This window comes from Thalassophryne amazonica, chromosome 1 (genome assembly GCF_902500255.1).
Source record: "Thalassophryne amazonica chromosome 1, fThaAma1.1, whole genome shotgun sequence".
Lineage (NCBI taxonomy): Eukaryota > Metazoa > Chordata > Actinopteri > Batrachoidiformes > Batrachoididae > Thalassophryne > Thalassophryne amazonica.
The window spans coordinates 40104302-40119825 of record NC_047103.1 but is presented as its reverse complement, the minus strand read 5'-3'; the positions used below and the strand labels follow the sequence as shown (position 1 = coordinate 40119825).

The window sequence follows — 15524 nt, the reverse complement described above, 5'->3', positions numbered from 1 at the left end:
ATGCTGGAACAAACAGCTCTGAAAATGTGATGGAAAAAAGTACCAACTCCGCCAGTATCGTCTATATCCACAATGCCTTTCCATCAGATATCGTGTCAGTGAGCAATCTCTCTCTCTCTCTCTCTCTCACACACACAAAATCATCTCATGCTCCTGACTTCCAAATATTTTGTAAATAAATGATGAATAAACAATAAAAGTCATTTTATGTTGAATGTAATGAGAACTTGAGGTCTTATTCATGTAAATGAAACAGGCCTTGTGTGAGTTTTTGAGTATGAGCAACAAAAGCCCATCTGGGAAGCATTCTAGCACATGATGATGACGATGATCATCATCATCACCATCACAACCTCCAGCATCTATGGAACACACCCATCCAATCCAACTGAAGATAAAAGGAGAAAACACATGAGAAAATAAGACTTCGTAGAAGGAATGAACATGTTTCTTCAAAAAGAATCAAGTTATGTCAAGTCACCCTATAATGAACAGTTACTTAACAGTAAGGAAGCGACAATATTCTGACACAGAGACTCATGGGTAATTACCAAATAAAAGAGGTCTTCTGTGGAAAAGAAAGGCTGCACGCACCCGCCTCGAGTAAGAGCTATAAATGCTCTCACACACTTTGGACTAAGTGCTGGAAACAGCCGTGACGTGTCGAAGAAAAGCCAGCAGTGGAGCTCTCAGACCTTATTTGAGTTAAACATTATCCTTTAAGACAATCACAGCAGGTTTACTTTCATCTTTGCTGTAAATGAGGTTAGAGTGGGTGCGTCTGGATACAATGACTCAGTGTGTCCACACAACTATCCAGTTATATATATTTTTTTAATCTTTTTTTAAATTTTTTTAAATGACACCATTTGCAGACAATCCCTAAAGCCCCAACGGGCCACATTAAATACAAAAGAAGGGAGATTCTGAAAAAGACTTCATTGTTTTTCATATAGAAGTTAACTGCCACAAAAAGAGACACGAGCACAGAACGATGCAAAAAGAAAAAAAAAAAAGCACAGAACAATGCAACGATATGAAAGCAAAAATTCTGCTCCCTTTTGGCAGGACAGGGTCAGAACGTTTAACCAGCAAAGGAAGGAAGGACAGCAGAATTCCAGGCAGAAAGGAGAGGGCAAGAAGAAAAAATAAATAATCAAACAGGCCGACGTTTGTGTTTGAGCTGAGAGATGAAAGCCAAAACCTCAAACCACAACATGAGGCAGCAACATATGGAACATCTTCCAGCGCACAACAAACACTTAAAAACTAACTTTTAACTTGAGTCTTTGCCTTAAGTGAATGATAGTGTTGAGTTGCACTGAGCTGTGTGCATCGCAACATGATTCTATTTCATCCTTCCGGACTGCCAGAGATGGTGCATAAAGCACTGAATGATCACCTCCGTGTGATGTCAATAAATATAAACAAAGTCACATGTGACCATCAGGTGACCTACGTGAACTTATATAGGTCACGTGACACCGGAAGCTCAGTCCCTTTTTCTTTCTCAACTCGCAAGTTTGGAGCTGACGCAGGGTGGTGAGTTTTTTTTCACGAAATATTGTATATTTATCCGCTTGTTGCTTTAAGCCTCATGACTTACGAGTCGAAGTTGCGAGTTTCGCCCTTCAGAGGCTGCACAAGCGTGTGCTGTGCATGTGTGCCGCCGGGTGCATCCATGTGTACATCCCTGTTTTTTTCCACCGAAGTGAGTATTATTTACTATCTTGTGGCTGAGCGGTCGCTTTCGACTACACTTTTGTTATTGCTATTTGTTACTTTGAGAGCAGCTGATTGGGCCTGCTCTGTTTCATTGTGTACAGTACAGCGACCATTTTTTCGACTTCGCTAATTATTATTGTTTAATTCGAGCAGCCGACCTCGTTCTGCTCCTATTTTGGCATATTTAGCACAGTCTGTAACTTGCTTTTGTATTTTGTGATTGCAGATAACGTTGCGGCCGACTTTACCTGCTCCATTTTGATAGCGGGCCGTTCTCGGCTTTGCTTTTGTATTGTGGCGTTGCTGATTGCGTGCGCATTTTTCTGCACCTGTTTTTAATTAGACCATAGTGCCCGTTTTCCGGTTTCGCTTTGTTTATTCTTACATATTTGTTCCGAACAGCTGACTTCGTGCAGCTCTGTATTTGACTAAAAACGCATTGCAAGATTTAGATTTGCTTTACTGCGGTCATTTCCGGCTCTGCTTTTGTTTATTGTGATCATTCTGATTACAAGCAGTTAAATTATGCTGCTTTGTTTTTTGTTATAGCGGCCGTTCCCGGTTTTGCTATTTGACTTTTCTGAGTGGCTGGTGTCGTCCTGCTCCGTTTTCAGTGTTTGTGACCTTTCCCGGTTTTGCTTTTTGTTTCTTGTGGTTTTGCTGGTTACGAGCAGCTGACAGCTTCATTTTTTGTTTTAACGGCCATCCCCGGTTTCACTATTTAACTTTTTCTTTATCTGAGCAGCCAGTTTCATCCTGCTCCATTTTTATCATTTGCGACCATTCCCGGTTTCGCCTTTTGCTTCTGGTGGATTTGCTGGTTACAAGTTGTTACAAGTAAAGTTGACGTATCCTGCAGTCATCCCTGGTTGTGCAATTTACCGTTATTTCTTAATCTGAGCAGTCGGTTTCGTCCTGCCCCATTTTTTCTTAACAGTTCCTGGGTTTGCTTTTTGTTACAATACTGGTTATGAGCAGCCAACTTCGTCCTGCTCCATTGCTTTATTATAGCGACCGTTCCTGGCTTTGCTTTTTGTTAGTATACTGGTTACGAGCAGCCACCTTTGTCCTGCTTCATTTCTTTATTGTAGCGGCCATTCCTGGCTTCGCTTTTTGCTACCTTACTGGTTATGAGCAGCCGCCTTCGTCCTGCTCCATTTTTTTGTTATAGTGGCCGTTCCCCGGCTTCGCTTTTTGTTAGCAAACTGGTTACGGGCAGCTGCCTTCATCTTGCTCCATTTCTTGTTATAGCAGCCGTTCCCCGGCTTTGCTTTTTTGTTAGCATACTGGTTACAGGCAGCTGCCTTTGTCCTGCTCCATTTCTTTATTATAGCGGCTGTTCCCTGGCTTCTCTTTTTGTTAGCATACTGGTTATAAGCAGCCATCTTCGTCCTGCTCTGTTTTCCTTTGCACACATATATAAACTGTGTAACAGCTGTTTTCGGCTTCATTTTGCTTATATATTTGGAGTCACTAATGGCGTACACAGCTTGACCTGACTCTCCGATTCCCACTATGCTGGAGCTGCTGGGCTGTAGGGACTGTTTTGCACCCCTCCAGCTGGACGATGAGCATGATCAGTGTCCCTCATGTCTGGATGTTGAGCACCTCCGTCAGGGCATGTCTGAGGAGGCTTGCCCTAACTGTTTTGTCATGCCTCTGGAGGTGCAGGTGGCTCGCGTTGCTGCACTTGAATCATGTGGTGAGTCACAGCCATTGCCTGCTGCTCAGCCACTGAAGTATCCCGCTACTACTACTCCCTCTGCGACACGGTGTAAGAGGCACCGGACGAGTGCGCCTTACGTTCACCTGGCAGACAGGGTGGATTTTTTGACCTTAGAGTTGGCCCACATGAGGGGCCTCTTCCGTACTGTCAAGCCGCGGCCTGATGGTGATGTTTCCGCTATACCTAAAGACTCCTCCACTGACCGTGATTCAGCATCCCTGTGTGACGAGGACGCCTTGTCTGTGGTGGTGTCTGACAATCTCTTTAGTCCGGAACGTGCTGATGTAAAGTCGAGGGCTTCTGAGTCTGACTCTCAAGCATCTTCCAGTCTCCATGAGAGCGTTGTGGATGCGCCACGCCCCTCAATTGTTCGGGCGGCTCCCTCCTACCTGGATCTGGACATTCCACAGGGGCCTGACGCTTCTGATAGCAGGTTTTTAGGAGTCAGTTGGGTGCCCCTTCTTTTGTTGTTCCCCCATCTGTGGACTATGTTTGGCAGGTGCATGAGTGTTGGACGGATACCAAGGCCCTGTTGCTGTTGACATCAGACAGCATGACTCTTGCATCCATGCAGGATGCGCAACAGTTTGGCATGGGCCACATGCCCTCTGTGGAGCCAGCTATAGCTTCCATGATTGTGTCTCTTGATGAAGCACTTCAGACTAATTCTCAATGCCCTAACTCCCAGTGTCGTGTTACGGACAAACTCTTGTGTAGGGCATACGATACTGGTGTACATATGGGGCATTTTGGGAACTCGCTCTCCCATTTTTTACTGGGTCTTTCCACATCTTTGGAGTCCACAGCCACTGATGGGCCAACATAGGTGTTGCTGGATGCTTTGCTGCAGACCTTCATGTTGATATTTCTCAGTTGCCTTCTGTCTACTCTGACGCTTACCCGTAATAAGGTGTGGCTGGCCCAGTCTCCTCTATCAGAGCCCTGTAGAAGGACCCTGAGGAGTGTTCCTGTTGTTCCAGGGTAACTGTTTGGCTTTGCTGTAACTGATGTACTGGAGCGTACTGCCCAGGCTGCCCGCACTAGACACCAACTTGTTGGCCTTCAAAGGTGCCCCCCACAGTACCAGGAGACCCCTGTGCCTCATCGTAGTGCTTATCGTGGGTCTGTGGTCCCCCCGGCCCCGGTTGCACCTCCTGGATGACGTGTGATTTATGCCCAGGATCAGAGAGGAGTGGATAGGTCTCAGGCCCCCAGACCACCTCGTGCACCCTCGTCCACCCGACACCCTTCCCGGTTGTGTAGGTGACATCTTGCCGCTGACAGTGGGGTGTTTTACGCCAGCTCAGAGGAAGTGCTGGGCTCAAGGCACTCTGGATGCGTGGGTGCTGTCAACCCTGTCTCAGGGTTATCGCATCCAAATTCCACTGTCGGCCACCTGTCGCTGGCCCGGTCAAATGGGGCACGGCATCTTGGAGATGCTGCCCATGTTTCAGGCGGACGGGCTGTTACCATTTGTCCTGTATCTCTGCCTCCTGTGGAAACTTACTACTGCTTCCACGGTCATTCCGTTGGGGTTGCTGTCCCTGTGCCCTATGCAAATGTGGCTGAACGGGTTTTAGCTAGACCTCTCCCAGCTACTCAGGTGCTAGGGGAGGTGAGTCCAGGGGAGGTGGGTCCAGGGGAGGTGATGGTCTTGTGGTTAAAGCATTGGGCTTGAGACCAGAGGATGCTTGGTTCAAATTCCAGCCTGACCAAAACCTTGGGCAAGGTCCTTAATCCCATAGTTGCTCCCGGTGTGTAGTGGGCGCCTTGTATGGCAGCAGCCTCACATCAGGGTGAATGTGATGTGTAAAGCGCTTTGAATGTCTGATGCAGATGGAAAGTGCTATATAAATGCAGTCCATTTACCATTTATTTACTATTTACCCACAGGTCCAGGAGACTGCGCGTGTCTCGACTCCCTGTCTCAGTGGAGAGACAGGTCTTGGGTGCTGGCTGGTGTGCCGTTGGGATCTCTTCTGTCTCAGAGAGAGGTGGTACATATGGATGCATCCCTGATGGGATGGGGTGCAACATGGCAGGGTTGCATGGCTCAGGGACTATGGCCTTGGACACTAGGCGGAGAACATATCAATGTTCTGGAGCTACAGGCTGATATTAGGCAGGCCTATGTTTCAGAAGGTCGTCCACCACCAACTGGCATGGAGTATGTCAACTTCCTGGGCCGCTATGACTGGGGTTCCCCTGGATATCATTTGTGCGGCAGCATCCTGGGCGTCCCTGTCAACAATCTCCAGGTTCTACAGGGTGAATATGGCTGTGTCTCAACCGCTTGAGGGAGTTCTGCGGAGACACTCCAATGTAGGGATGGGCATTGATAACATTTTATCAATATCGATACCATTATCGATTCCACTTATCGATCCAATTCCTTATCGATTCCATTATCGATACCTCCTGTGAATTTTCTGTGTACTACAAGTAGGCTTTACAGATTTTCCATGTCAGCAACAATTTATTGAGTCTTAAAGTAAATAAATATGAAATTGGTCAATGGATCCTTAAAATCTGGACGTAAACAGAAATAAACAAAATCTGTAGTTTTGTCAAAAGCACTTCCTTTCAGACTTGGGCTGCTGCACATCAGCGCAGGACGTCTCATTTTGGGAGTAAAAAAAAACATTTTGATCGACTGCAGTTTATTGTTTGTATTACAACGTTTGGAAAGAGGTGTCATTTGATTTAAACGGTGATTTGCTTTGAAGTTATAAATTCCGAGCGGACTCGACTCAGCAGAGAGTGGTGCAGCGTTTGGAGCAATGGAACGGAGCACGATTCTCGTTTCTTCCTTGCAAAACGACTGAAGTCCCAGATAGTCATTTTAATCTGCACAAAAGTGACTTACAATTGACATATTTTAATGGCTTTGAGAGGGGTTAAGAAGCGGACTTGCTGCTTCTGAAGAGGAGCGAAACAATTAACCAACGAAGCAGCAGATTGAAGGACTACTTCACTGGTTCAAGATTCAAAGCAGAGCCGTGCTGCAGAAACAATAATCAATGTAGAGAAATGATAATTTTCCCGACAAACACCCTCAAAAACAACGGCCACTCTGAAGGACCTATAAGGGAATCGTTAAGCAAAAAGGCTTTTGATGTCGGTGGAACAAATCATTTCTTAACGATACCCGAAAAGAACCGGTTCCCGATACCCAACCCTACTCCCATGTGTCATGGGGTGGGCATTGCTTAGATTCCTTGCGACTTTGTTGACATATGTCATCCAGTGCTTTATGCACCGCCTCTGGCAGTCAGGAAGGAAGAAATAGAACAAAAGTTACGCATGTAACTACAGTTCTATGAATCCTGGATGACCGCCAGAGCACTTGGTCCCTCGGAATCGTCTGCACGCAAGAAGGTTTAAGGGACTGAAGCTCAGTCCTATATAGGTCAGGTCACATGTGACCAGTGATGCCTGTAACGCGTTACTTAGTAACGCGTTACTCTAATCTGACCACTTTTTTTTAGTAACAAGTAATCTAACGCATTAATCTTTCCAAATCAGTAATCAGATTAAAGTTACTTCTCCATGTCACTGTGCGTTACTATTATTTTTCATTGTGGGTCGATAGCAGCATTAAACTTGGTCTGTGGGCAGGAGGTCGGGGTTCGACTGAACTGCCCACTTTCAGTGAGCTGTGAGCTTTTCATCCACGGTTTTTTGCAGCTGCTCGACTCGTCGTCTCCTCTTAAAGCACGGTGATCAGCACACCTGCACTGAGCTTTACAAAGACATTTTTATACTTTTTTTCCTCCTTTATTTAGAGCTGAGCCGCTCCATATCTGCACGTTAAAACAGCTGATCCTCCGCGACGCGTCAACAACTAACACTATTTTCCACTCAAATGCACCTAAACTCTCTTTCTGAGGACCACATGATGTGAAAACACAATAAAACTTTCTTACCTGTAAATCTGGTCCTGTTTTCTGCATAAATAAATGTTATCCATTCTTTGTGCTCAAACGCCAAAGTAGGGGCGAATCCAGATGGAATGGGGGCGTGGGGGAGGGATGTGCCCCCCTCACAACACCCCTAGATTAAAGGTCCAGTTTTGAAGCCTTTTTTTACTACAACTACTAATACTACTTAAAATAATATTAATTTCGACAAGTAAAATATTTAGAGAGAATTTAAATGTTAGAAAAATGCTAGAATGAATTTAATAGTTACATTTATAAACAATGTAGGTTCGAAATTGCAAGTTTTACTGTTACAGTGCTGTCAACAGTTAAATATGAGGTCAAGAAAGAGGTCTTTATTTTACTTTTTATAAAACAAGTATTTATTTTCATTGAAGTCAAGAAAGGGTGACTATAAAGTAAGTTTTGGCAAAACAGGTATCATTGTCAAGTTGAGGTGGCAGAGGGTTGTTGTCGGCAGCTGGGAAAAGTAACTAAAAAAGTAACTAGTAATCTAACTTAGTTACTTTTACAATTGAGTAATCAGTAAAGTAACTAAGTTACTTTTTCAAGGAGTAATCAGTAATCAGTAATTGGATTACTTTTTCAAAGTAACTGTGGCAACACTGCATGTGACTTTGTTTATATTTATTCTCGACCTGCGTGTGCACGGAGATGATCAATCAGTGCTTTATGCACTGCCTCTGGCTGTCATCCAGGATTCATAGAACCATAGTTACGTGCGTAACTTTTGTTTATCCACTTGATCGCCTGGACAGTAATACATACTTGAGTCAGTGGTAACGGTTAGTCTAAACAGCATGTGAATGGAGAACTCTGACTCACAGATGAGTCAGAGTTCTCTTAACATCCTGAGAATTCACTCATCCATCACAGACGTGAGCTTCATCAGTGGTGCCTCTTTTGGGTGTTTCCAGTCAAAAGTTACATAAACATTTATTTCAACATGATTTTAAGTTCTATGACATGTTTGAGGTTTTTTTCTTTCAGATAATGTTCCATAATTAATTCTGGCGTGAATGCTGATCATCCAAAGACACTGTAGGTTCTGGTCTCGTGATGATACTCAAAAAGACCAGCAGGATGTAAAGGGACAGATTTATTAAATGAGCATTTCTATAAACGCTTCTCCTCATTGCAAAGAAATAGAACTGATCATTATAATGTAGCGCTCATACGCATCGCGCTCTCTCTCTCTCTCTCTCTTTTTTAACTTTTGGCTGCCTCCAGTTGCTCGTTGTCAGCACAGCAGATCCAGTAGAGATCTGTTTTGGAATTTGGCACAAGATTTACACTGGATGTTGTTCCAGATGCAACTGCAGCTACATACGGAGAACCACGTGCAGCTCCTGGTGTTCCTAAGGGGTTTCTTCATCAGGTTCTAATCACAACCTGCTGTGACAATGGTTTTATACGTGAAATATCACATAATTATTATCAACTGGTGCGAATACTGCTAACCTGGTACGTCTTGCTAACAATGATGACAGACTATGCCGCACGACAAACCCAAGCAGGAAACTGAAAGACTAGTCCTCTTCCATGAAGCCTCTGTTGTGAAAACACCCATTTTTGTAGCTCCCTATATTCCAAAAGAGCACGCACACATAACAAAGGCTTTCTTGAAGGCAGCATCTTGTTTTCCGCCTTGCGGTGTTGTGTGGAAAGTGGAATACATTCAACCAGCTGTCTGTTGCAACATAACTGTCTTATGACATGGAAATAAAGAAATAAATTAGACTGAATATTTATATTTAAATTAAGTTGGCATGATCCAATACAGTTTTATCTTCTTGAAGCTTCACAGATGTTAGGGTAGACAATGTTGTGTTGTGTGAACAATAATTCAAAAATACCAAGAAAAAATATTAAGATACAGTGTATAGAATAGTATGCCAGATTACCTCTTCACCAAGATGAATTTACCCATGATCAGTCAAATAGGGTTTGGATGTTTAACGCAAAAGCACTTTGAGATAATGACTTTTATGATTTGGCGGTAGCTATATAAATAAAGTGCAATTAAATTTATTGATGGCCATACGTTGAATACTTTTGCTTTATTTGATCATTTACTGCATGTGTTCACAGCACTGGTGAATCAAAGCAGTTTAGCAAAAAGTTCTGCTTTTCTCATCCTTCTGTCTTTCATCAGTATTTGTAACTGCAGATTTCCTACAGCAACATCTTGGTCGTATATGTCATTTCAAAGTCCATTTAAGCTTTGTTCGTGTTTTGTTTTTTTTTAGTTTGAGAGAATAAGTATTTCAAGGTGTCTTTGAGAAAGTAACACAAAGCAAACCCAATACTCATCGTCGTTTATTAAGTCTGCTTTGAAATAAATGCAGTCAGATCTTTAGACCAAAAAATGACTTATATTTACACATAAGATCCTTCTGAATGTAGTAAAGTAAATCTGCAAGTCCAGATCTGTCATTGCATCTGCACCTTTTTCTTGTCTTATACGGAAGGATCTACTTTTTTTAAAACTTCATATTGTCTTGCGGCACGTTTGGTGAGTATACATTTCTTTTATTTGTGCTTGAAAATTATTTTGAGGGACTTTTTCATACGCCCGTTTGATTGTGTGGTGTCGCATTGAAAATCTACTGTCTTTCGCCTCCGGTGTTACCGTCGCGGGGTACGGAGGCGGGACCCGCAAAGAATCCAAGTCATTAAAAAAATATAAACCTCTCTCAGCGGCCACGGAGCTCTGCGGCTCCGATTACCGAGACGTGCAGTGCTGCGGAAAGTCTGTCCTTGCAGCAACAGGTGTCACCGGCCGCTCCGCATCAAAACAGCGAGCGTAGTCTCTGGACTTGTGCCAAGTTGGCTGCACCTCCATTCAGTAGACAGGGACGTGGTGCCGGCTGCACAGCAGACACGGGGGCGATGTGAGTGGCCCGCTTCAGCGTTTACCAAGCACGCAGACTCAGTAAGCGCAGCGGAGGCAGAGAGCGAGGCGTCGGGGAAGAACGTCGCCCACTGTCGATGTCGCCGCTGATCTGAGCATGCAGAGCTGTATCTCACATTCATTGCAGCTTACTTTTGGATGCTGAAACCAGGACGTGTATAACAGTAACATTACTAACAGATAAAATCAATTTCAATGCAGGATCAGACTGAAGGCGGGAGCGCTCTGTCTTCTGCCGGACGTCACTGCAATGTCCCGGATGTACAAACAGTTTTCGCTGAGGGCCAAATTTTAGCTGCAAATTTGTCATTTTTAAATGAAGATTTCTCCTCTGAATTACAAATTTGGGCTTGCAGATTTACTTTACTGCATTCATAAGGGTCTTATAAATACATATCAGCTATTTCTTTCTGAGATCTGACCACATTTATTTCAATGCATGTCTACTTTAAATAAAAAAAAAACCCTCTCTGGTGTCTTTCATGTGACAGCGAATCGCATATACTTTCATGAGCATGGACTTACCAGAGCTCCACCATTTCTTGCCATTTATAACATAATGGTCCCCGTCTCTGTGAAGTGTACACTCCATGTTGGTGGCATCACTCGAGGCAACATCAGGCTCTAGAAAGAGAAAAATTTGGCAGCAGGTCAACCTAAATCTAACAACAACAACTAGAAAATTATTACGGGATTGGTATGCGTCTCTGCCCGCAATCTAAGTTGACTATGGAGCCTGTGGATATTCCTTTGGAGCTAAAATGTCAAATTGTCAATGTTAACACTGGATTGCCTAACTAACTAGACAGTACTTCAGGAACTTCAGCCTGTAAATTTCCCAAAATACCAGTCAACATTGTTCGACTGCCTAACTGGGCAGCAAATGGAAATATTTCCAAAATCTTAGCTACCACTGCAGGGATTAAAATGCTTGACATGTCAATTCTCTGCATAAGATAGTCACATTTATCCGTGAAATATTGTTCTGTATGTGGCATCAAGGAAGGCAAAGGTCTGCAGGGCCTTTTACGATACCTTATGAGGTAATAACTGTCAATCAGCTGAAATTTAAGATGACAGACCAATAAAAATTTATATCTTATCCATCCACATATCAATTACCAGAATTGAAGCAGGACATCAGCCTCAGCACAAAAAATATGATATATCGCTCACAAGTTATATGTTAGACCACACTTCAGTTAAAGATACAGTACATCTGGAAAGTATTCACAGTTTGCAGACTGTGACACTTTTTTATATTATTTGTTACAGCCTTATTCCAAAATGGATGAAATTAATTTTTCCCTCAAAATTCTACTTATTTGACATTTTTTGCAAATTTATTAAAAGACAACTAAGAAATCACATTTAAAATAGGCGCAATTTTCCTCAAACTTCAACACACAATACCCCATAATGACCATGTGAAAAAAGTTTTCTTCTTTTGCAAATTTATTAAAAATAAACAACTAAGAAATTATGTGCACGTAAGTATTCACAGCCTTTGCCATGAAGCTCAAAACTGTGCTCAAGTGCATCCTGTTTCCACTGATTATCCATGAGAAGTTTCTATAGCTTAACTGGAGTCCACCTGGGGTAAATTGAGTTGATTGGGCATTATTTGGAAAAGCACACACCTGTCTACATATAAGGTCCCACAGTTGACAGTAGGGATGCACCGATACCACTTTTTTCCAGACTGAGTACAAGTACAAGCCTCCGCTCCTCTTTCCATGACAAAAACTCCTGTAACAGTGGAATGTGCCGTTCATTTCCAAACTGGACGCTGTGTTTTATCCGGGACGTCGTCTGACTAGCACAGGAATTGTGAAAAGACGTGGACATCAGCATTTTTTTGGCACATTGAGACAGACGTGCGGAGGAATTCCGCGCGTCGCGGTGGTGCCGCATGGCGCAAAGCAACGCCGTGATGAAGCCTCACGGGACATGTTCTGGCATGTCCAGGCACATCCACAATTTCTCGGATAATCACTCGATGGAAAAACCACCGACAGCTGTCTGAACGCCATCTCAAAGCCGTCCTGTGAGACCAAAACGGAGGTGTTCCTTTGTCTCGCTCCAGTAGCGAATCCATCGTGACGCGCGAAGCCTCCGCACAGAGCCATCCGTTTAGAAATGATCCAGTGGTTTGTGGCTCTCAATGGCGGCACGGTGCGCGGCGCGCCGAGCGTCCTTAAAGCCGTCCTTAAAGCTGTAGTAACAGTCCTTATTCTCTGTGAAGCCCGTAAAATTCTGACCGAAAGCCAGATAAATTTTTCTAATGGTTTCCAGCTGCCAGTCTCTAACAGTTTCTGAAAAAAATCTGATGGAAAAAAAGCCCAAATCATTCCGCCATTTCCTGACAATGAAAATCCGCCGAAGGGGCTGGACCACTCCTCACTCAAAACCTGCTCACAGGCGAATGACGCAACCGACAGGCGTGGAAAAACTCACGCATGCGCACGAGGGTTCAAGCTTGTCTGACGCAATCACACGTGATTCAAATCCATATGGTTTTTGAAAAAAATAATAAGGTTGGATACTTTTCTAATAGACCTCGTATAAGTATATATAAGATGCCTAGAAACATACACAACTACAAACAGTAAATGTTTTTTTTTCCAAAGGTGGAACATGTAATATTGATGAGTACAGCGTACACACACACACACACACGGTTGCACGGCGTCTCCACGACATGCAGAGGCAAAACGGAGTAATTTTAAGATTATTTATTTTTTATTTGTGGATCATGGGATAATGTCCTCCAGTGCAGACAGAATCACCCGCTGTCTGTGGTAAATGAGCTGTTAACAAGGCGTCTTGCCCAAATTGTGGCTTGTGGAGGCGATCGGAGGTTCCGAACGCAGCACCACGGACATTCTGCAAACAGATTACACCTGTTGTGGACCGAGCAGGTCTGCCATCATCCTGAACACCAACACCAAGGGCCGAAACTCACCAACCTGATAACCAATGTCCACCACTGAAACCCTGATCTGAGTTCTGACGGAGGAACTGGAGCAAAGTGCCGAAGTCACGGAGGAACTTTTTTTTCAGGCACACGAGGAATTAAAGTATTTTCAGATGTTTTCCAAACTTCAAAGGAATTGTCTGTAGACCTCTGAGACAAGATTGTCTCAAGGCTCAAATCTGGGGAAGGGTACAGAAACATTTCTGCTGCTTTGAAGGTCCCAATGAGCACAGTGGCCTCTATCATAGATAAATGGAATAAGTTCAGATCCACCAGGACTCTTCCTAGAGCTGGCCGCTTGTCTAAACTGAGTGATGGGGGGAGAAGGAAAAAGCACCAGGTACTATCCCTAATGGAAAAGAAAAAACCCTGAGTACAGCCGAACCAAGTAGTGCACAGTAGTGCTAGATCTGTGTAATGGAAAAGTGCCATAAGGTTCTCTCTCTAAGGAATGGACAAAACTGCATCAAGCTTGTGGCATCATATGCAAGAAGACTTGATGCTATAATTGCTGCCAAAGGTGCATCAACAAAGTACTGAACAAAGGTTGTGAACACTTATGTACATATGATTTCTCAGTTTTTAAATTTTAATAAATTTGCAAAAATTTGTAAAATATTATTTTAATGTTGTTTCTTGTGGGTTGTTGTGTGTAGAATTCTAAGGGAAAAAATGAATTTACTCCATTTTGGAATAAAGCTGTAACATAACAAAATGTGGAAAAAGTGAAGCACTATGAATACTTTCTGGATGCGCTGTAGGTCATGGTTTACTCGCTCCCAAACCAGCTTAATGTCTAGAATTGTAACATTCTGCATCTCTGCCTACAGTTATAAGAATGGATCAATTCCTACATAGAAATAAACCAACTGAACGAGCTAAAAATCCCACCAAAATTCTGCTGATCACATCTGTACTTATGAAAACCACTGGGAGGTTCACAGGGACTCTAATCACCTCTGGGAACAGCCCAACACAGTTTCCATGCAGTGTGGAAAACAGAAGGAAGGCAAACAGGGACAAATTACTCAGAGTGGAATGTCTCAACTGTGGCTTGTCTGTTTTTCAAAGAAAACGTCAACAGAGACCAAAGAAGTTGTGGCGTGTGCGCGCCACAACTTCTTTGCTCGCATGTGTGTGGTGTGTGTGTGTAACCTGGCACAGTTAAAGCAGCAACCATCCCAAGAACATTGGGGAAAAACACACAACTAAATATCCAGCAAGGACGTAATCTTGCTGGATGCCAGATTTTTTCAATTTTTTTCAATTTCAATTTATTTTCATTTATATTGCACCAAATCACAACAGAGTTGCCTCAAGGCACTTCACACAACTAAGGTCTAACCTTACTAATCCCCAGAGCAGCAGTGGCAAGGAAACACTCCCTCTGAGGAAGAAACCTCAAACAGACCAGACTCAAAAAGGGTGACCCTCTGCGTGGGCCATGCTACAGACATAAATTACAGAACAATTCACAAAACAAATATACAGGAAATGCTGTTGGTGCACAGGACAACAGGGTCTCCAGCACAAATACCACACCCATCTCTGGATGGAGCTGCACCTTAAACAGAGAGAGAAAAAAAAAAACAAACAAGAAATACAGTATAATTTGTCAGCATTAAACAACAAGAAAAACAGGAAATACTAAGGTGATTGCCAGCCACTAGCCCTAAGCTTCACTAAAAGACCCAGAATATAGGTAAAGTTGAGGCCGTGGCACGCTCAGTTTCCTAATAAAATGAAGCATAAAAATCATAAACTATACTATGCCAGTATGCTAGCCATACGAAAGGGCAAATAAGTGCGTCTTAAGTCTGGACTTGAAAGTCTCTACAGAATCTGACTGTTTTATTGATGCAGGGAGATCATTCCACAGAACAGGGGCACGATAAGAGAAAGCTTTGTGACCTGCACACTTCTTATTTACCCTAGGGACACCAAGTAGTCCTGCACCCTGAGAATTGGTTATTGGTAATTAAACCTTACGTACCCGGGCAGGTACATAAAGTTTAATTAGGTCAGCTAGGTAGGGAGGTGCCAGTCTGCGAACAGTTTTATACACTAGCAGCAGAACCTTAAAATCTGATCTCACTGGGACAGGAAGCCAATGAAGGGATGCCAAAATGGGTGTAATGTGGCTGAACTTTCTGCTTCGTGTGAACAGTCTGGCTGCAGCATTTTGAACCAATTGGAAACACCTAATGCTGGACTGCAGTAAACCAGAAAATAGAACACTGC

At 43.3% G+C, this 15524-nt stretch overlaps 1 protein-coding gene across 2 annotated transcripts in view; it reads right to left on the bottom strand.

Moving 5' to 3' along the window:
* The window catches only part of acad11 (acyl-CoA dehydrogenase family, member 11), an 86170-nt gene that overhangs the window by 51346 nt on the left and 19300 nt on the right, over positions 1–15524 (bottom strand). For both annotated transcript variants that reach the window (XM_034168515.1, XM_034168506.1), the window contains one exon: positions 10832–10930. In XM_034168515.1, coding sequence (XP_034024406.1) covers positions 10832–10930 — 99 coding nt within the window. The remainder of the gene's footprint in view (positions 1–10831; positions 10931–15524) is intronic.